The 20780-nt window shown below is 44.2% G+C and overlaps 1 protein-coding gene across 1 annotated transcript in view; it reads left to right on the top strand.

Annotated features, from left to right (window-relative positions):
* The window catches only part of PLXNC1 (plexin C1), a 145086-nt gene that overhangs the window by 18298 nt on the left and 106008 nt on the right, over nucleotides 1–20780 (top strand). Inside the window, exons 2-4 of the mRNA XM_039236627.1 lie at nucleotides 3604–3744; nucleotides 16041–16175; nucleotides 19563–19663. Of these exons, the coding sequence (XP_039092558.1) occupies nucleotides 3604–3744; nucleotides 16041–16175; nucleotides 19563–19663 (377 nt within the window). The remainder of the gene's footprint in view (nucleotides 1–3603; nucleotides 3745–16040; nucleotides 16176–19562; nucleotides 19664–20780) is intronic.

Raw genomic sequence — 20780 nt, forward strand, 5'->3', positions numbered from 1 at the left:
TTGGCTACACAATCCTGACTGTGGCCAAGGTCCTCCATGGTGAGAGGGAACAAGCACTCAGCCACTTCTTGGTCCCTCATACCTGAGGACAAGCTAGAGTCTAGTGTCACGTCCAGCATGACTCTCCTTTCTTGCACTGACTTGCGTTTGGTTGCAAACATCAGAAAACCAACTCAACAGGAGCTTAAGCCATAACATCTATCATTAACTTAGTAGAGACTTTAAAGGTTGGAAGCTATGCTCAGTGGTGTCCTCAAAAACCCAGAGCCTTTATTTTCCTCTGCACCAATTTTAGCATGTTGCTCTTCATCTTCCATCTTGAACCTCGTGGAAGCAAAGTGGCTGCCACTACTCTGTGCACGGCGGCCTCACACAACAGATTTCAAAGAGAGGAAGTTAGGGGAGAGGGCAAACAGGGTCTCTTCAAGAGCCTCCTCTGATCAGAGAGGAAATGTGTTCCCAGAAGCCCCTCCAGAGGACTTCTCCCATCTCCCTGGCCCTGTCTGGACCACATGGCTACCTCTAGCCCTAAGGGATAGGAAAGCAGATATCTGGCAGTGGGGAATAGGATTACCACGTGGCTTGGACCAATCATAGTTTCCCAGGCTTGGGTTTATTGCTACCTGAGCAAAATAAGAGCCTTGTGGCAAAGAAGGTGGGAATAACTGCCTTGAGCGTAGCAGCAGCTGTTTGTGTTTTAACATAAAGTAACAAGGGATGCTTCGGTGGCTCAGTCGGTTAAGCGTCTGACTCTCAGTTTTGGCTCAGGTCATGATCTTGTGGTTCATGAAGTTCAAGCCCTGTATCAGGCTCCATGCCGGTGGTGCAGAGCCTGCTTGAGATTCTCGGTCTCCCTCTCTCTCTGCCCCTCCCCCACATGCACTGTCTCTCTCAAAATAAATAAACTTAAATAAAAAAGTAATGTAAACAAATACGGACTGTGTATAACTATGTACCAAGCACTGTCCTAAGCTTTGCTGGGGTTTGTGTACTGAGTCATTCTCCTCACTTTCATTGTATAAAGGAAGAAACTGAGTCACAGAGAGGTTAAAGTGCCCCAGATTACACAGCTAGAGAGTGACGGAGCCAGGAATTCAATCCAGGAGGTCTGGCTCACTATACTATCCCTATTAGGTGAGGTGATAAAATACTCCAAGTAGCACACAGTAAGTACATGCTACTAGTACCAGCTAACATACACCAACATGTTGTTACTGCTACTGTCATTACTATTTCTTCTTCATAATCACCCTACCCAGCCTTCATTACCTTCATTCACCCTGCCAAGCATCATTAGCCTTATTCACAAATGAGAAAGCCAGCCCCCAACAGGGGTCACCCAGTGGGTGAGAACTGAGCTTGAACACAGACCTAACCTATCTCCCTAGTCCCAGGCAGTTTGTTTATGCCACTAGCTCCAAGTTCAGGAACATTGATTTCATGGCTCTACTTACCTGCGCTACTGATCCAGGACTTCATTTGGAAAACTACAGTTATTAAGGAATGGTCAGAAGTCAGGGAAGGACGCTAGAAAAGATGCGGTGGTAATTTGGAAGCAGCTTTTTTTCTTTGTGCCCTTATAGCTTTTGAGCCACTTCTGTTTTCTTGGAGCCAGTCTGTCACAAGCAGAATATCTCATCCAACCTCAGCAAAGGCTACCCATCACGATATGGTCCTTGGCTAATCAGAACGGCTACAGTTATTAAGTACCTACTGTATGCCAGATGTAGGTGTACACTCTCCCATTTGGTCCTTGTGAATGGATAATCAGTCTGTAGCCATAAGATTTTCTGTGCCATGAGGGAGAATGGCATCCTTTAGCCAAAGATAGTGGTGTTAGAACATTCCAGATGCTCAGATAGATGACACCCAATTCTGAGTGAGCCTCTCTGCAGTGCTCAAATATTTAATAAGAGTGATAGACATGGTCAACTGATCCTAAGTTTGAACAATTCTAGTTTTATTTTAAAGCAAGATGTGTGATGTGGTTTTGGTATTTTTTCAATCTAAAGGTCACCCGATTTTTCTTTTTCTACTCATAGTCATGAGGGCCCCTTATCTAAACAGTGATCTATTGTTCTGATTCTCAGACCCACAGAGAATTTTTTTTCTTAACTTCAATTTTAACAGGACAGTTCCTCATTTTCCCCGACTACATGAAAAGTATCTTCTAACAGGAAAAAAAAAATCTCTAATGGGCTTTCCAAAAATCTTCTTAAACTGAGTTCACCATGGAATATTTTATGCAAATAAGTCACTTTCTCTTAGGCTATGACATCTTTCCCTTGAAAAGTGATCACGGCATTGGAGAAATCCTCACTAGCTTATCTTTTCTCCCCAGCGTAACTTCAACAAAGAAATATAGACGGCACTTTAAAGGCTTCAGAAATCAATTTAGTCCATGAATCCATTTACTTTAGATGTTAATGAAACTTGGTGGGTTTAAAAATAATGAATGTTTAATAAGACATAAATTGAAAGACATAAACACTGTCAGCAATAATATAATGAAGTTAATAAGTCTTCGCCTCCCCCTGCTCACCTCCCCTCTCCCCAAACAGGGCGATTGATCTGAGGAGTTAACGGTGAGGCTTACTGGAGTTGGCCAGCTCTCCTATTGGCTAAAACTGAAATGTGGGTTTGGAAACCTTAGTACAATTGGGAACTGAGCTCTGGCAGATAAAGTATGCTATCACACTGTGTTCAGTAGCTACAGACAGTAACGACTCGCTCTAGCTCCGTATCTTCCAGAGATTTGTGTAACAAACTCAGTTTCCTGCCGTTGAAGGCAGGAAGCAGCGTGAAACGCTTTATGCCTTTAACCAAGAAAGAAAAAGGCATTTTGGTCGACACTCTCTTTGCCCTGGGTTTCAAGAGGGGCTTTATTTAATGATCAGGAACGAGCATGTGATTATACATGCTCAGTGCTCCAGACCATTTAAATGCCTTCAGGTTGGAGTTCAGCTTTTTGTTTCCTCTTCAAGAGCATCAGCACCAGGTCCTGTCCTTTGGCTCGGTTCCTCTTTAGCTTTGTGGTTCCGTCCTACCCACCAGCTATGACTCTGTCTTTCCCTTTTTACCCTCTGAATTAATTATCCTATCTTTGGGCTTTGTATTGTATCCTTCTGGTAATTCCAGAGTCCCTCCTCTCTGCCGTCACACCCAATGGGACTGTCTCCCTCACATTTTGGGAAGTGGCTTGTTTAGCCTCACAGAAGCCAATCCCTAACTAAAATAATTTGTAGCAGGATCATGCAAACAGCCAAGCATAAGACTGTCTCTCTCCCAATTCAGCAGTGGGCTCTTTCTTGGCAATAAAGTGGAACTCAGTTTCATATATCAGCTAGGGGAGTGCTAAATGGATGGCCGGCTCAGTGCTGGCAATCAGTACCTGCTAATCCATAGGAAGCCAACGGCTTTCCGTGGGGTGGGCAAGCACGGTGATCCCGCACGTGAAGGGGATAAAAGGTTGCTCCTGGGGATCTTGTCTAAGAAAATAAATGTATATGGGGCTCGAGTAGGATCCTTCCCGGGGGGCATGAGTAATTATCACTGTTAAAAATGATCTTTTTTTTCCATTTGTGCGTTTGTGTGCATGTTCAGAAAGAAGGGGAGCAACCCGAAAGAGTCCAACCAATCGCGTCATCTACCTTGATCCATTCCGACCTGACATCCGTTTATGGCACCGTGGTAATGAACAGGACTGTTCTGTTCTTGGGGACTGGAGATGGCCAGTTACTTAAGGTTGGTTTTCTGTGCCTTCTTCAATGTCGATTTTAATAGTGACCCGTTTTGTGCTTTTTAATTTATTTTCGTTTTATTATTTATTTAATTTATTAGTGCTTCTGGGTTCTACACAAGATCATACCAACTGCTTCGTGAACTGTTCAGAGATCCTCAGAAATCACCAGGAAGAGATTTCTAGAAACCCGTATGTGATAGTCTCCCTAGCCGTGTCACAAAGCCCTGGCCGCATTGCTTCCCAGGAGCCTGCCCAGCTATTCTCACCCTTCCTTACTCATAAGCTGCCTAAGTGAGGCAAATAGGGGTCTAGCCCTCACCCTACCCTGGATCACTTTCCTAAGTGATTTACCTTTTAGTTCATATCTCCTTTATCATGGAAATGTACAAAGCACCTGATTTTTCCCAACCTCCAACAGATGAGGGATTATAAGGATTAAAAAGTAGAATGAACACACGTTCCTTCCCTCCAGCCTATTCAACACCCACAGATGGGTTTTATTTTCTGCCTTTGTACCCACTCACACCATGAAGAGTTTAGAGACCTGAGGTCCTTGGAGACGCCCCCCGACCTGTACCTCAGATGAGTATTTTTCCCCCCACTGTAGAATGGGTATACCGCTGGTCAAGTTGGGATTTTTATTCCCTGGGCAGGGACAGAGAGGCAATGAGAGGAGGAGAAAATAAAATTAGAGACGCCCAGTGACTTGTCTGGAGTGATATGGCGGTTATCTTGTCAATTTCATCAGGCATTTATTGAACAGCTCCAGGGGCCTCCACCGACATTTGTGGCTGGGAACTGCACTCTTTTGTCACCCTAGGCTGACATTCCTTTGCCCCCCGGTCGCCGGTTGATTTACTGTCCATTTACCGTACTCATAAACTTGAGTACAGATAGATTTGATTTCTCCTCCGATCGCCCATTGACGAGCTGTGTGCCTGTAGGCGAATTGCCTAACTTCTCTGAGTTTCCCTTTCCTCATCTGTACAATGAGATGGTGCTAGACAACCCAGAAAACCCCTTTCTTTCCCGTATGGGCTCTGCCTCTGTCTTCTGTGCACTTATCCCCCACTCGAGCCCAACCTATTTTCTCATCGTCCCGATGTGCGTTATGTCGTCTGGTTTCCCCACCTTTCTTCACACTGTGCCTCCTTCTGGGATTGCTTGCCTCCCCTCCCCCTGCCCTTTCTCCCCCACCGTTTTACTGAATCCTGTGTATCTGTGTTTTGGCTCGGCTCAAACTCCACCTCTTCTTGGAGGGCTCCAAAGCCCAGAGTGCTCACGTTTTCCCCTCATCTCCTGAAATACTCCTTGTCTGTACCATCCTGCAGGCTCATTACAGACATCTTGTTTTAACGCCCAACCTTTTCGCTTGTATTTGTCTTGCCTTCCCAACTTGATTTCAAGCTTCTCGAGAAGGGGGTCCTGAATTCCCACAGCCTAATACAGTGCTGAGTGCCTGGTAGGCATTTGATTTAATCTGTTTTCTTTGGAGGAAACCCAGGAACATATGGGAGGGAGTTTGTTTGTATACACATTCTTTTAAAATATACATTGATCATCTTTCCTGTTGTGTTAGCTTTATTTCCTGGGGAAAGGTAAACACGCATCAGTCACTCGGCACAAGTGGCTCGGTGCCGTGTGGTGATATCTGAAGCCACGCCAACCTGGTCAGGCAGATTGGACCCATTAACCTGGCGGGGGAATTTGCCGTCAGTCTTCATGGGGCCTCCTCACCAATTATCTCTTCAGATTTGGGATGTTTTTGACGACTGTTTTGACAAGAACACTCTTTCCCCAAAGCTGAGCCAACCAAACTGTTACGTGGTAAATTGGAGGTGAAGGAACACTTGGCTATAAATAGTTCCCCACGGGACAGGCTGGTTTTGCCTGTCCTGTTTGCTCTCCCCAGCAGTTTGTGCACAACTGGCCAGTTTCTAGTGATGCTGTGGCACCAGAAGGCTGGGGCCAGGCTGCAGCTTTAAGCCACTGAGAAAGAGGTGGCTGACCAAAGTCAGGCTTTCCTCTGCATCTATCTGTATGGGGTACACCTTCGAAAGCCATGTCTGGGGCCTTGGTGTCTGTCTGTGTGTTCGCTTGTTTGTGTCTTGGATTCAAATAAAAAGGGCAGGTTGGTCTGTTTGTTTGGGGATGACTGACATTTGTACAGTGTTTCCCTTGTGCCGGTCACACCACGTGTTCTAACTCCTTTAGTCCTCTCTGCAACTCAGGGAGGTGCTTCTACTATATATCCCACTTTAGCGATAAGGGAAGTGAGGCCCAGAGAAAGTGGATGATTTGCCCTGAGTACACATGGTAGTGCAGAGATTTGAACCCGGAGTGACTTTGGAGACTGCAATGATGTCCCTTGTGCTACACTGAGTTTTGAGTTTTGTGATCTCTGCCCCAGATATATACAACCACTTCCTGAGGGTTCTTGGGGCAGGTGTGTGTGTGTGTGTATGTGTGTGTGAAAGGAAGCATGTTGATAGGGATCCATTGAGGGGAGGTGACAGTGGAACCAATACTCCTGGGCCATGGTTTTTAGAAGCTCTGGGAAGGGGCACCTGGGTGACTCAGTCATTTAAGTGTCAGTCTTCACCGCAGGTCATGATCTCATGGTCCGTGAGTTCGAGCCCTGCATCGGGCTCTTTGCTGACAGCTCAGAGCCTGGAGCCTGTTTCACATTCTGTCTCCCTCTTTCTCTGCCCCTCCCCCACTCATGCTCTGTCTCTCTCTGTCTTTCAAAAATGAATAAACGTGAAAAAAAAATAAAAGCAGCTCTGGGAAGAATCCCAGCTCTAGAAGGAGGCAGACCATCTGACTGGAGAGAATACCTCAATGGCATGATAACTGCTTGGGAGTCAAACCCTCCCCCACCTTCACTCAGGAAGGTCCCTTCCCTCAGGAGGAAGTTTTGAGGGACGACTGTGAACTGACTTGGCCCTGCAAGGCTGCCTAGGACAGCCCAGTAATTCCCAAGACTCCCTCATTTATCTGGTGTGCAGATTCTTGGATGTTGCCCCTGAAATTACCCAGAATCCCGAGACCCAGGACCGAGTCGATGACTGGGAAGGCACAGATAATCCCCAGATCCCTGTATTCAAAAACTTCAGTCTTCTCCCTTGCCAGACTTGTCACCCGAACTGTTAGAAAAGACGAACATTGATAGACACAAGCTTGGCTTCTTAAGCCACGGAGTGGAGGTACTAATGAGCCACGCAAAACAAAACCCAACCCGAGGCAGCCGATGGGAGGAGGAGAAGAAAGAGGGCTTGGATCACACACAGCCTGACTCATCAGTTTCCCAGTGATCAAGAGTTGGCAGCATGTTGACAGACACCAGGCACTGTAGTATATGACTGGTTGGATGAGGGGTAGGAAATAGCAGTTGGGGGCCAATTGCTGGTTTTTTTCCCCAACACACACACACACACACACACACACACACACACACACACTCTCTCTCTCTCTCTCTCTCTCTCTCTCTCTCTCTCTCTCTAACTTAAGTCTCTGACAACCTCACAGAATTTTAACGTAGTTTGGTGCAATTTTAGTATTCTTAAAAAATGTTTTTTAATATTTATCTTTTGAGAGAAAGAGCACATGTGGGGCAGGGGCAGAGAGAGGGGGACAGAGGATCCAAAATGGGTTCTGCACTGATAGCAATGAGATCAATATGGTGCTCGGATCCCCAAACTGTGAGAGCGTGACCTGAGCTCAAGTCGGACGCTCAACTGACCCAGCCACTCAGGCACCCCTCTTTGGTGCAATATTAAACATCAGGTTATTTAAATAATTTTTTCTTATTACAAAAGTAATATATGTTCGTAGAGAAAGTTGCAAAGTAGCAGAGGATGAGAGAAAAACAGAAAAAAAAAAAATACCACTAGCTCTGTTACCTAGAGGCACTGCTGTCAGCGTTTTCTTTTTTTTTCTTTTTTTTGCATAGTTGAGGTCAGACTGTATCCAATTTTGCATCCTTTTTTTTTTCCTTCAGTTAATGAGGAAAAAATGCCTGTATTAAAATGTTATGGCAAACCCTTTGTTAAATGGTATTTTTAAGTAGCCGTATCCTATTCTCTTATGTGGAAACATCATGTTGCGCTTAGGCCGAGAGATTGAATCGCTTTGCACGTGTCTTTAAAGACCTGCCTTCCACCTCCAAAGGTAAGATTTTCTTGAGGAAAAGTGGAAAAACTAAAAACTAAAGACTTTACAATATACCAATACCCTCCCTGCCCTCTTCCTCTTGCCTTTATGCCTAGCTCCCTTTGTAAGATTTTTGAAAGATGGGGGAAATTTAGAACTTGAAAGCGTCCTTTTAACAGTATCTAATCTGTCCCCTTATTTTATCGGCAAGTGACCCTAATGGTTGTAAGATGGGTTGTGTCGTCACTTTTTCCTCCCTGGCTATTTCCTCATTTTACTTCCTTTCTGAACACGATTGCATGCTGTACTTTCTCAGTGGTCAGCGTGTCCGTGGAGATCAGCTGAGAGAGTGTGGTCACGCCGAACTCAGCCTGCAAGAATTCACATCTCGCGTGCTGCAGGCCGGCTCGCTGCAAGGTGCACACACGTCTTTATAAACACACGCCGAATCTTTGTCCAGATTGTGGTACTGCCTCTCGTGTGGTTTGGATTCCTTTGAGCTGACTGTGTCGCTTATAGAAAAATTGTCCTTATTTCAAGGGCACAATTGAATATTTCGAGCTTTTCCAGGTGGTAAAATAAGTAATAATGGAATATGCATGAAATTCGAAATTTGTAACTTTATGCATGCCCATTAACCTTTCTTGTAAGCATAAAAGATAAGGCAGCAGGCAAGGAATTATAACAGCGACATTTCTGAGCTCTTACTGTGTGCCGGGCATTGGAACCAGTGTCTGCACGGGTTAACTTGTCTAATCCTTCTGAGTCCATAGTGTTACCAAACCTACTTTATAAATGAAAAAAAATGTGAGGCTCAGATAGGTTAGGGAACTTGCTCGAGGTGATGTGGACTGAAGCAACCTGTCCCCCAGCCAAACTGCACTGATAATTCAAATGCACCGTGTAGGGCTTGGTAGAATTTGTGGAACTGTTTTTGTTTTGTTTTTTTAAATTTTCTTTCAAATATTGGAGTATCGGGGTTAAATACCAAGATATAAGTATTTGAGGTTTCTTGAGAAGGGGACCTGGCTTCTGTGGTTTTAGTTTGTTCTTATCTGGGGACAGCCTTCTGACAGCCAAACAGAGTGCACACTTCTGTATTAGAAGAAGACAGAGCCTCCCCCACTCAGGGCTGTAAGTAGGTCATGGGGGCCTCTGAACCCCCTGTGGGGCCCCAGCTTTTCCCCCATGGGTTCTTTGGGAATAAATGTCAGAAATCTGGGTTCAAGATGATTTTTGGAATGGCTCTCATGGTAGCAGGCCAGTGTTGGGTTTCTCCAACATCACTAGGACGGAAGTGGGTTTCAGGGTACAGGTTCTCTCACATGTATCCCTTCCACATATCATCAGAGAAGCCCCACTCACCTGCTTTGAGTTGGGACTGGCCATCTATGAGGCCCTCAAAAACTTTATTCCCACTTGTGACTTTCATTTATCCAAACCATGGAGCAAAATTCAGACCCGTTCTAGAAAGTTCTTCTGCCTTTAAGTCTGCCTTTTTTTTTTTTTTTAACTTTTTTTAATGTTTTTATTTATTTCTGAGAGAGAGAGGCAGCATGAGCAGGGGAGGGTCAGAGAGAGAGACACAGAATCTGAAGCAGGCTCCAGGCTCTGAGCTCACTGTCAGCTCAGAGTCCGACATGGGGCTCGAACCCACGAACCGTGAGATCATGACCTGAGCTGAAGTTGAACGCTTAACCGACTGAGCCACCCAGGCATCCCAGTCTGCCTTGATTCTGGTTTTAAAGTTTTCAAATGAAAGTAAGAGATAACAAAAATAGTAAAATATTTTATAAGGACAAGCTCTATTTATATTCCCATGGAATGTTCAAATAAGGAAAAGGAGACCATCCCCGGACAGGACCTGGGGTCAGAGGTAGGGGAGTGAGGATGGCTGAGCTGAAATAATAGACCAAAAAGTAAAAAACAGTAGGAAGTATCAAACCTTGGAAATGGCCTCCATGATTGGTTGTTTAGAATGTCCTATGAAGCTCTTTCAAGTTCACCTCCACCTCATTCATTCCAGTTCATGAGTTTGCAGAGACTCCCCACTTTAGAGCTATTACTGCTGGGTAATCCACACAAACCTAGAACTTGTGGTTCAAGCTTAGAAATAAAAGAGGAATTTGTCTTAATCTTTATATTTCACCTTTGTTACTCCTAACTACTCAAGCACATTAAACACCGGTGGATAATTACCTTGCTTTCTTGTGTGAGCGTGTGTATGGTTTAGGCCTCCTTCACAGCATTTCTTAGAAACTGTTATTTAAAAAAAAAAAAAAAGAAGAAGAAGAAGAAGAAGATTGGCTTGGTTGCCCTTTAACTGGTTAACCCTACAGAGTGAGGCCTAAGGAAGGAAATTTGGAGTATATGTTTTAGCTTTTTGAATACCCATGGCTTTTCCATGTAATGGTAATAATAAATGAAAGAAAGAAGCTTTTGTTTAATTTTTCTCCCCCCGCATTTTCCTCACCATGCTATTCTTCTTGTGGGTGGTGGTGAACTTGTAATACAACTAACTGTCTGGTGTGGAAGTCTCACACGCCACACATTTCAGGACTGAAGTTGGGAGGTTTTTTTTGTATGCAACAAAATCCCAAGGCTAGTTAATAGCCTACCATGAGGCTTCAGGAAGATGTCAACAGAAACAATATGTTGACACAAACTGAAATTCTCCATCGGGGAAAATTTGTTTTCTACACAGGCTTCAGCTGGAAAAATCTGAAGAGCCCTATAAAATCTTGAATGCTAATAGAATTTTTTTTCACTTAATAAATATTTATTGGGCACCTTTTATGTGCCAGACACTATTCTGGGTGCTGAGGATACAAAAGTGAATAAAACAGGCAACCCCCTTGCTCTCACGATGGGTGGGGGAAAGGACAGAAAATAAGTAACTGAATTAATCAGCAATGAAGCCATTTCAGACAGTGAGTGGTAAGCGCTATGGAGGAAATCGACTGATGGGTAGAGAATGAGGTAGAAAGGCAACCAGGGAAAGCTTCTGAGAGGAGGTGACATTTGAGACTCGAAGGATGAAGGGGTAAATAAGAATATGAATGGCAGAGGCTCAGGGTGACTTCAGCTTAGATATTTATTAAAAGGGCATTCTGGAAGCAAGAGATAAAAAATCCACATCATGCCTAAGGAGTGTGTGTGAATTGGATGAGGTTCTTTTATACAAAACCCATTTTGGGTTTCTGTGACTCATTGTTACTTCCTGCATCACTTCACAGATCGTGTTCTTTTCCAAGGCTGCCCGGCTACACTGAGCCGAGGAAGGAACATTTCCCGAGCTCCGGTCTTGCTGGCCTCCTTCTCTGTGTTGTAGACATGAATGTTGCAGTTAGAAGATTCAAGTTTTGCTTTGCTGCCCCTGGGCTGAGCTGTGGGGATGGCGACTGGAGGGGTAGGAGGTGACATTAGTAGAAATCTAGAGAAGAAAGAAAGCCCTGTGTCTCCTGTCCTGGAGTCATTTGAGAGAGGTGAAGACCACAGTGACAGAGACCCCAAGCCCTCCAGGTAGCATGTCTGGGCCCCGTGTGGATGAAAATGAAAATTTCCTCTTGTCCTGTCCTCAGGGTTATGGAGATCATTCTCTGCATATAATCTAGCAAAAAGAAAAACAATTTGGTCCACTCACACTCACTTTTAGAATTTAAATCTTATGTATTTATTTTTTTTAAGATAGTACATTGACATTGTTCAAAATGCAACAGAACCAAAAGAATATACAGAGAAAGTCACATGTTCCTGACCTCTGGGGCAGCCAGTGATACAGCTTTCTTGGGTATCTTCCCAGAGGTAGTTTATAAATATTTGCAAGTGAAAGGGAGAAGATGGTCTTTCCCCCATTTTATCAAACACACTGCATATTAAACATGCTATGTAAGTATAGAAACACATTTATGTAATATATAAATATATTTATATGTATACATATATACATAATATAATGTGTTAAACATCTACACAAAGAGCCTTCTAATTATTTTTACAGCTAAATAGTATTGTATTTGCTTGTACTGAGCTTAACCAACTCACTGTTTGGTGGCCGATTAGGTTGTTTCAACCTTTTGCTTATAACGTATGATGAAATAAGTATCTGTGTACATATGTCATTCACCATACATATTGAGGGGCTGTGGGGTTGAAGGGTATGCTTTATAATTTTGATAGATAATGCCAAATTACCTTCTAGAAAAGTGTCATCCCACTATCAATGAAGCATAATTTAAACCCAGCTCTATATTTTTCAGGACAAGTTTTCAGTGTAAGCCACTCTAGGTAGCTTGTTTAGGAAACTGGTGGGTAAACCCCAGCACATAGTACACTTAAGAATTTTGTTTAATGCAGTAAAGGCTTTGTTGCCATAATTCAGAGTTCCAGAGAAAATACTGGTGCCTCGTCGCCAGGTGAATCAGAGTTGCCCCAAACTAGATCTTCATAGCCTTTACCCATCTGTGTCAATCATGCTCCAAGAATAAATAAGTCCCTATAAAAACTTCCGTGTGGCTCTTAACTCACTTAAGATGCAGGAGTGGTGGTGTTTTATAAATTATGTTTTTATTTTAAAGCAAATCCCAGACGCTGTCATTTAACCGCTACATGTTTCATTACACATCTCTAAAAAATGATGGTTATTTTCTTTCTTTTTTTTTTTTTATTGTTTATTTTGAAAGAGAGAGCGCATGCAAGTGGCAGAGCGCGGGGAGAGAGACTCTGAAGTGGGCTCTGCTCTGTCAGCACAGAGCCTGCTGTGGAGCTCAATCTCACCAACTGTGAGATCATGACCTGAGCCAAAATCAAAAGTCGGGCACTCAATCAGCTGAGCCATGCAGATGTCCCAATGGCCATTTTCTTAAATAATCATACCCATAATGCTATTATCACAGCAAAATTGTCAGTAGTTCTTTAGACCTAACTAATATGAGCTTGTACAATGAAATCTTCCTAAGTGGCTCAAGAATATCTTTTGAAAATGACTTTTGTTCAAGTTGGTGTCTAAGCAAGGTCCTCAAGTCAGGTGTGGTTGTCCTGTCTCAATCTGGCATAGCCACCTCCCTTCACTGCCACTGACTGAGGAAATGAAGTCTGTTGTCAAGTATCTCATATTGTGGATTTGGGCTGTTTTCTTGTCCTGTCATTTGGCTTCTTCGTCCCCTTTCTGCTTCCCAATGTTAAATGAAAGTTCGCACTAAAAGATCAATTAGGTTCAGGCTCAGTTTTATTGTCGAGAATGCTTCATAGGTGGTTCTGCCCAAGGATGCCTTTCACATGATGAACTCCTCCTGGACGGCAGCCTATCTTCTCTTGAGCATCACTTGAGAGCATTTTTATCAAAAAAATTTTAACTGGCTTCCTGTTTCCTCTGTTTTCTATGACCACTTTTCTAGAACCAGATCAATTGTTTGATTCTGAGTTGATTAATAAGGAATGTGAATTAGAGCTGGGAAGACAAGAACCTGGCAAGTCCATACTTGGGCGGTGCCTGCCTGATGTTTCTCTTCATTCATGGTTTTCAGTAGGCCAGTGTTGTCCGGTAGAACTTTCCATGATGATGGAAATGTTCTATATCTGTACTTTCAGTATGGCAGTCACTAGCCACATGTGGCTAATGAGCACTTGAAATGTGACTAGTGTAATGGAAGTACTACATTTTAAATTTAATTTAAGGGGTGCCTGGGTGACTCAGTCAGTTGAGTGGCCAACTTCAGCTCAGGTAATGATCTCACAGTTGATGAGTTTGAGAACCTGAGTCGGGCTCTGTGCTGGCAGCTCAGAGCCTGGAGCCTGCTTTGGATTCTGTGTCTCCCTCTCTTTCTGCCTCTCCCCCGCTCATGTGCACGTGGGCATGCACACTCTTTCTCAAAAATAAATGTTAAAAAAAATTTTTTTAAATTATTTAAATTTAATTTAAATAGCCATGTATGGCTGGTAGCTACCATACTGGGTGGTGCAGCTATAGTTGCTTTTACTTTTTTATTAAAAAATTTTTTTTAACATATGTTTATTTTGAGAGAGAGAGAGAGCACGCCCATGCGTGAGTGTGGGAGGGGCAGAGAGAGAGGGAGTCACAGAATCCGAAGCAGGTTCCAGGCTCTGAGCTGTCAGCATAGAGCCCAACATGGGGCTCAAACTCACGAACCATGAGATCATGACCTGAGCCGAAGTCAGACTCTCAACCGACTGAGCCACCCAGGAGCCTCTATAGCTGCTTTTAAACACCTTGAGGCACAGAACTTTTCCACCTCTGTTGAGACCTACAAAGGTTCCTTTTTTAAAAGACATATTTTAGTTACAGTGATGGACTTTTACAGAGATGCTCCTGAAGTTAGTGGTGGTTCATGGGCTCCTAGTAAGTGGCTAGTTGTACCAAGTCTACCTAGACTTAACCCAGAGCAGATGATGGAAGGAAGTCCCCGATGCAGGGCAAAGCCAGACTCAGGCTGGGAGCTGGGACTCATGTAGGAAGATGCTGCATGTACCAAAATGATAAGGACTCTTTGATAAAATTGCAAATATGTAATTGCCATCAGGATACAGGCTTGGTATTGCTTAGTAGGTGCCTGAATGTAGACTTTGTCTAAAAAGAATCTCAAGGGCCAACTTTTCTTTTAAAACCATGCGCCCATTGTAACTGCTGTCCTCAGCAGTAGAAACACAAATGTAGATTTTATATACGGATGTACTGTAACTGACAAAATATCAAACACCTTCGATTTTAAAAGTATTGGGCAAGGGGCTAGGTATAAAGATGATTGAGATACGGTCTCTACTCAAAAGGAGCTTACAATCTAGCAACATTATTCTCTGTTGTGTATTATTATATGCTAAGCATCTTTTATAATTCTCCTTTGATCCTTAACAGTTAGTATATAAGAAAATTATTAGCCCCATTTTAGAGATAAGGAAGCTGAGTAAGGTTAAGTAAGTTACTAGTTCAGAGTTTGCACAGCTGACTCAAAGCGTAGAGCCAGCATGCACGCCTGACCTCAAGTGACCATTCTGTTTCTCCAGGGCTATGGTAATGGTCTCCAGTGATACATCTTCATGCCCATGCTTCCAGCCTGTCCTCTACCATGTCACCGCTCTGCCCAAACCCTGCAGCGGCCCCCTCTCTTTCATCCGAAGGAAGAGTAAGATCTCTATACAGGACTACAAGCACCTATGTTATACACTTGTTACCTCACTGCTCTCTGCCTCACTGCTTCTGTTCAAGCCGCACTGGCCACCTCAGATTTTAGGGTGTGGGTACCAGTGGGTGGTTCTTCCAAGAGCACGTGTCACCCAGACATCTAACTGACCCACTCCATCATCTCCTGAAAGTATCTAACTAAATCCCAACCCCCAATGAGACTTCCCCTGAGCATGTATCTTTATGTCCTTACCCCACTTTATTTTGACTTACATCACCTTCTAATAGGGTTTATAATTTAATTATTAATTGTCTGCCACCACTCCCCTACACACACACACACAGAGTATATGAGGGTAGGAATTCTCCCTCCCTCCACTCCCACTCATTTGTTCACAGCCATTTTCCAAACACCTAGAACATGCCACATACAGATATTTATTGACTGAGGTGCATGAAACTCTCAGGTGTATACAATTTCAAAGTCACAATTACGTTTTATATGTAAACACAAACCTCCCATTTGGGCCTGTTAAGTTGTCCTGGTTACTTCAAAATGTGTGACTGTGTAGAATCATATAGGAGAATCAGAGTAACCCCTGCAAATGTATGTCAAGCCGACTTCCTGTAGTGAAGATCCCTTGGCTTAGTACTAACGAAGCTGTCACTTGTAGCTTCTTGGAGAGCCAGATATGGTAGGGATTTGTGGGCTTGGAGCTTCCACATGTAAAGATACTGCCCTAGCACTGAAGGGGGGCTTGTGTGTGTGTGTGTGTGTGTGTGTGTGTGTGTGTGTGCACGCCCATTTATATGCATCACTGTGCTTGTTCTTCCCAGCCTTGTGGAAGACTGAGACATAAAAGGATGAATAAAGAGCATGGTTCCTCAGCCAGTATATGTAGTGAGCAAAAGAGCATGTGGCCTTAGAATTAAGCTGCAAATCTTGCCACCCCACTGTTCAAAGTATTTAATAGAAATCGTATTTCTCTTTTTTGAAAAATAAAATAGGTTATTCTTGGTGAGAATTTGACTTCAAATTGTCCGGAGGTTATCTATGAAATTAAAGAAGAAACACCTGTTTTCTACAAACTGGTTCCTCATCCTAAGGAGAATATCTACATCTACCTAACAGCTGGGAAAGAGGTAGGTAAAAATACTGGTTATAGCTTCTGACTTACGAATAAAAAATCGTTTAATTAATGTCATTATCTAGTAGCGAAGCTTTTACTTTGAACTATCAAGTTTAAACACCGCTGCAGGCTTCGAGAAGACCCGCGGTGGTTCAGAGACATGGAATTAAAAACCTTACTGTCAGTAAGTAAGCAAGAAATATTACCTATTTAGACAATTTTATTATTGGCTATATTTCCAATGCCAGGCCTTTCAGAGGAGGGTGTGCTTGCAAATGGGTGCATAATCAGCAAGGTAACTGAATTTGCACATTTATTGTGTGGGCACTGAACGGTTAGATGCATTTATGAATATACCCAATGGGACTGGCTTTGGAGTTTGGGGTTAATACCAGGCCATAGTCTCATGCACATTCATGAAGCAGGAAATATATGGTCCTTGCCCTCCCTCTCTTAATTTATCTGGCTGTTTTAGTTTTTCTTCTTGCTTCTGCTTACTCAAGTAAAAATAATATCTTTTTACATTTTTTATAAAGTACTTCCACAAAGGAAAGAAAACTAAGTTTCACTGAGTCCCTCCTGACCACATACTCGTTATTTCTCTCTTAGATGTAGAGTTGTGTCTGTAACACAGCTATAAAAACAACGTTGATGAAATATGTTACTAATTTAATGAGATAAATTTACCCTTATTTTGTGCATAAAGAGCCTAAGACTTGGAGAGGTTAGATAATTCAGTCAAGAAGATACATGTCCTTGATATCATAGGCTCATTCTATTATACACATGTAGGTTCAGCCTTGTCCAGGCTGGGACATAAATTCTGTCCTGACGTTAAAGCCCATGATAAATGAGATCAAATCCCAAACTTGGGAAAACTAAGCAGCCCATTCTGGCACAGTAACTTGGACTCAAGGCCATTAGGACAAACAAAGTGTAAGGAAGAGAATTCAGTCTTACAGAATCATACAATGGAATAACAGATGCCTTCAGTGCACCCCAGTTTCCATTTTTTTTGTCTCTCATTCTAAGGGGAATAGCCATGACAGCCAGCCACACGTGCTGTTGCAGTCACACAGTGGGTATACGAGCACATTGTCCTTTCCACAACTGCCCAAGTTGCCCTTTGCACATGGAAAAGTCCATTATGTCAAAATGACCACATTGAGATGGACAGTGGACCTGACTGACGTTGGTAAGCCAGTTGCTCACCATGTAGAATCTTCTTGAGCCGCTTGTTTCACCATTCAAACACTTTTTATCCCATTTCTTCCCTGGGCTTCCCGAATCACTTGTGAGATTTTTGTCTACCCAACAGACTGCATATGTTAAGTAACTATTCCCATTCCCAGGCTTTATTTATCAAGGGCATCTGAAAACTGCCTGCCAGGGAATGTCCCGTGCTTCCATGCAGAGCTGATAAAATTCCAGCCCAAAGCAAAGACACTTGAAGCCTTGCTTAATCTGGGCATGTCTCTCCATTCAGCTTTTTGAAACACTGCAGAACAGCTCGTAAATTCTCATCACCACTTTCCTCCAAACTCAAGACTGTAAGCTGGGAACCACGGGGAGAGCCACAGATCGCTGACAGGCCCTCACTTTCTGGAAGATAAAGAGTTCTAGCCTCTGGTCATTCAAAGCCTGAAGTCCTACGGAGGGTTTGTGAGTGGGCATCAAAGCTGGTTATTCTTATATTCTTCACTTAGATTTCCTGCTGGTGGTCTTGTTAGTTAAGATTCTTGTTGTGCCAGCATAACCCCTAGAGAGGCAAAAACCTGAGGAGGATCCTTTCCGAAACTCTTGGGGTGGATAGTACCAGCCAAACGAATATGCCCTGGTACGTCCACGGAATACGTGGCCATTGAAAATAACTGTATGAAGGTTTACGCATTGCTGTGGAATAGTCACTATCATGTGTCACTAAGTTAGAGAAGCAGGTGCAGTGTAGTACTAATTGTGTTCTCGCTTTACAGAGAGAGATGTTGTTTGTGTGTTTAAGGACAGTGTGTAATGGTTCTCATAGAACGTTCTAGAGACTCCACTAAGTGTTCTGAGTCAGAGTGGCCCTAGGAGGAGATGTTATTTAGTCTGCCCCTCCTGGACTATCACCATGCTCAGGATATGCAAAGGCTCTCAGAAGCCTTGTAATAAGGAAATCTATTTGCCTTTTAAGTGTGAGGTTTCACATGTTTGTAGGACTGGGGAACCTTTTCCTCACACAACAGCGATAGCCAACATTTATTGAATGCTTAGTTTGTGCCAGACAGTGTAATAACCCTGTGGAGTCAGCAGCATGGTCACCATTTTGGAGACAAGAAAACAAGGTTAGAGGGATTCCATGATATTTATGAAAATCCCAGAATTAAAAAGATGTTTTGTGAGCTCTAGGGAAATCTCCACATTCCAGTTAATTCTGGCTCAGGCTGGGGGTCTGCCCCCACATCTTTCAGCAACATTGAGGACTGAGAAACGGACGAGTTTTTCCTCCATGTGGTCAACTTAGAACTGAAGATGACTCCCCAGGATGGCCTATTTTCCTCACCAACTGCTTCTAGAACTCTCTGTGTTACTCACCTTTATAAGAAGTTACTTATACCTTCTAGCATGTACCACTTCCTGGCTTAATGAGTTCCACAAGTTGCCTTACTACCTGCTGTGGGATTTTGCCCGCAGAAGATGCGCCATGTGGCACTGAGGTCTTCCCTCTCTCCTGCCACCCTGCTTCCAGGCTCTGACTGTCTCAGATGCCTGGGTCTGCCCAGCATGGGCGCCTGCTCTGCAGGTTGCTGTTTCCCGACAACTAGAAGAGGCAGCTTGAGGAGCAGGCAATGATTTGAATACTCCCCCCCCCCCCATTTCTTTTACTCTGGGCATGTGAGCAAACGAGCCAGGAGATGAAGCAATGCAGTTACCCTGATGGGGGTGTGGGGTTCTCCTCATTTCCGTGCCCAGCAGCAGCCTACTGCTGACACTCCTGCGTCAGTGTGAGTCTTTACCATCCCCAGATGCTCATTTCCAGAGTGCCACTGACCACACGTTGACGGTCTTTGTATGAAGGCCAGGTGACCTGATTCTGTGACCCCTTTGGAAATCATTATTACTGGATCAGACTCACCTGAGAGAGTACTTAAAAATACAGATTTCTAGGCCTGGTCCCTGACCTCCACAGGAGGGAGGGGCAGGGTGTCTGGGGATCTGCACTTTCCAAAGCTCCCCAGGGGATTCCGAGAAGCGGGTTTTGTACCCCGGAACTTGAGAACCGCTGCCCAGTGTCCTTACAGAGACATTCTGAGTTCAAGTTGACACACGTGCTCTCTGTGGCCTGTTATCAGATAAGGCGTTGTCGTTTTTGTGGTGTTGCTTATAATTCCTTCTGAGCCACTGTCATCTGTATTTCTAGGTGAGGAGAATTCGTGTTGCAAATTGCAGTAAACATAAATCCTGTATGGAGTGTTTAACAGCAACAGACCCTCACTGCGGTTGGTGCCATTCTCTACAAAGGTATTTCCTGAATTCTTTCTCACCAACTCACATTTTCGAGAAAAAAAAAAAAAGTGTCATGCAGCAGAACACTTGTTGCCCTACTTTGACGATCCGTTCCAATGACCTGGGGGAGCTGAGCTCTTGGCCGCCTGAAATATCAGTGTGTGATCCTAATTAATTCTCAGAGATGTTCCCAGATGTGCCAGTGGTGCGGGATCATTAGACCGGGACCACTCGGGGTCACCCGACCTGGGGCGTGGGCGCGGGTGGGAACAGGACCCCAGCAAGGATAGGCTGGAGCTGTCACTTCTGCTTGTACTTTCTACGGAGTTCTCCAAGACTGGAGAGAGAGAGGCAGAGGGCTTCCCCCCAGAGGAGATAAAAGAATAGGGACGTTTGGAAATTTTCAACCGAATCCTCATAATGTCACGTATGCGGTTGGCTCGGCGGAAGCCTTGGTATTGACGATGTCGTCTCCTAATGCACAGCAGGGCTGTGGGCCTGATGTACAGTCGCAGTCTCCAGGCAGAATGTGCCCAGCCTGGTCTTGAATTATGGTGTTCACGACCCATCCAGGCTCTGGGGCGCCTTGTAGCGGCTCCCTCGCCATGGCAGCTCCCAGCGTCGCTGGGACCGGCCTGGTTGGATTTGCTGTTGCCATGGCAACCCAGCGCTCGCTCCCGCTACAGAAGCGAGGAGGAGAGCGGCCGAGCTGTAGCTCAGGCAGGGGGAAAAAAACCATAGCATAACGGTGTCTGTCAGTTTGGTGCTTTCTGTTTTTAAGGGTGAAAGGGGATAAGGAGGAGCGGGACAGGGGCAGAGAAGCTGAAGGCTGAACAGGGGGCAGTTTGGGGAAAGCCGAGAGGTCGGGGAAGAGAATTGGGGAGTCTCTGGGGAAGGAAGCCCAGGGCAATGAAGGGAGAGGGCGAGAGTGCGATATAAGCGAGAGGTTCAGGAAACAAACTAAAAAAATGTGGGGATGGAATTAATTAAGAGTTCATGGAGGAAGTCGAAAGCTGAGATACAGCAAGACGCATAATTGCCCGGGCCTTTTGCTGCGTTTCCTTACGGGGCTGTTTCTGTCAGAATCGCTGGCAGACAAAGGAAGCGGGGCCAGGAAAATTCTCATGAATAA

Source organism: Hyaena hyaena, unplaced genomic scaffold, assembly GCF_003009895.1.
Source record: "Hyaena hyaena isolate Hyena2069 unplaced genomic scaffold, ASM300989v1 scaffold_113, whole genome shotgun sequence".
NCBI lineage: Eukaryota > Metazoa > Chordata > Mammalia > Carnivora > Hyaenidae > Hyaena > Hyaena hyaena.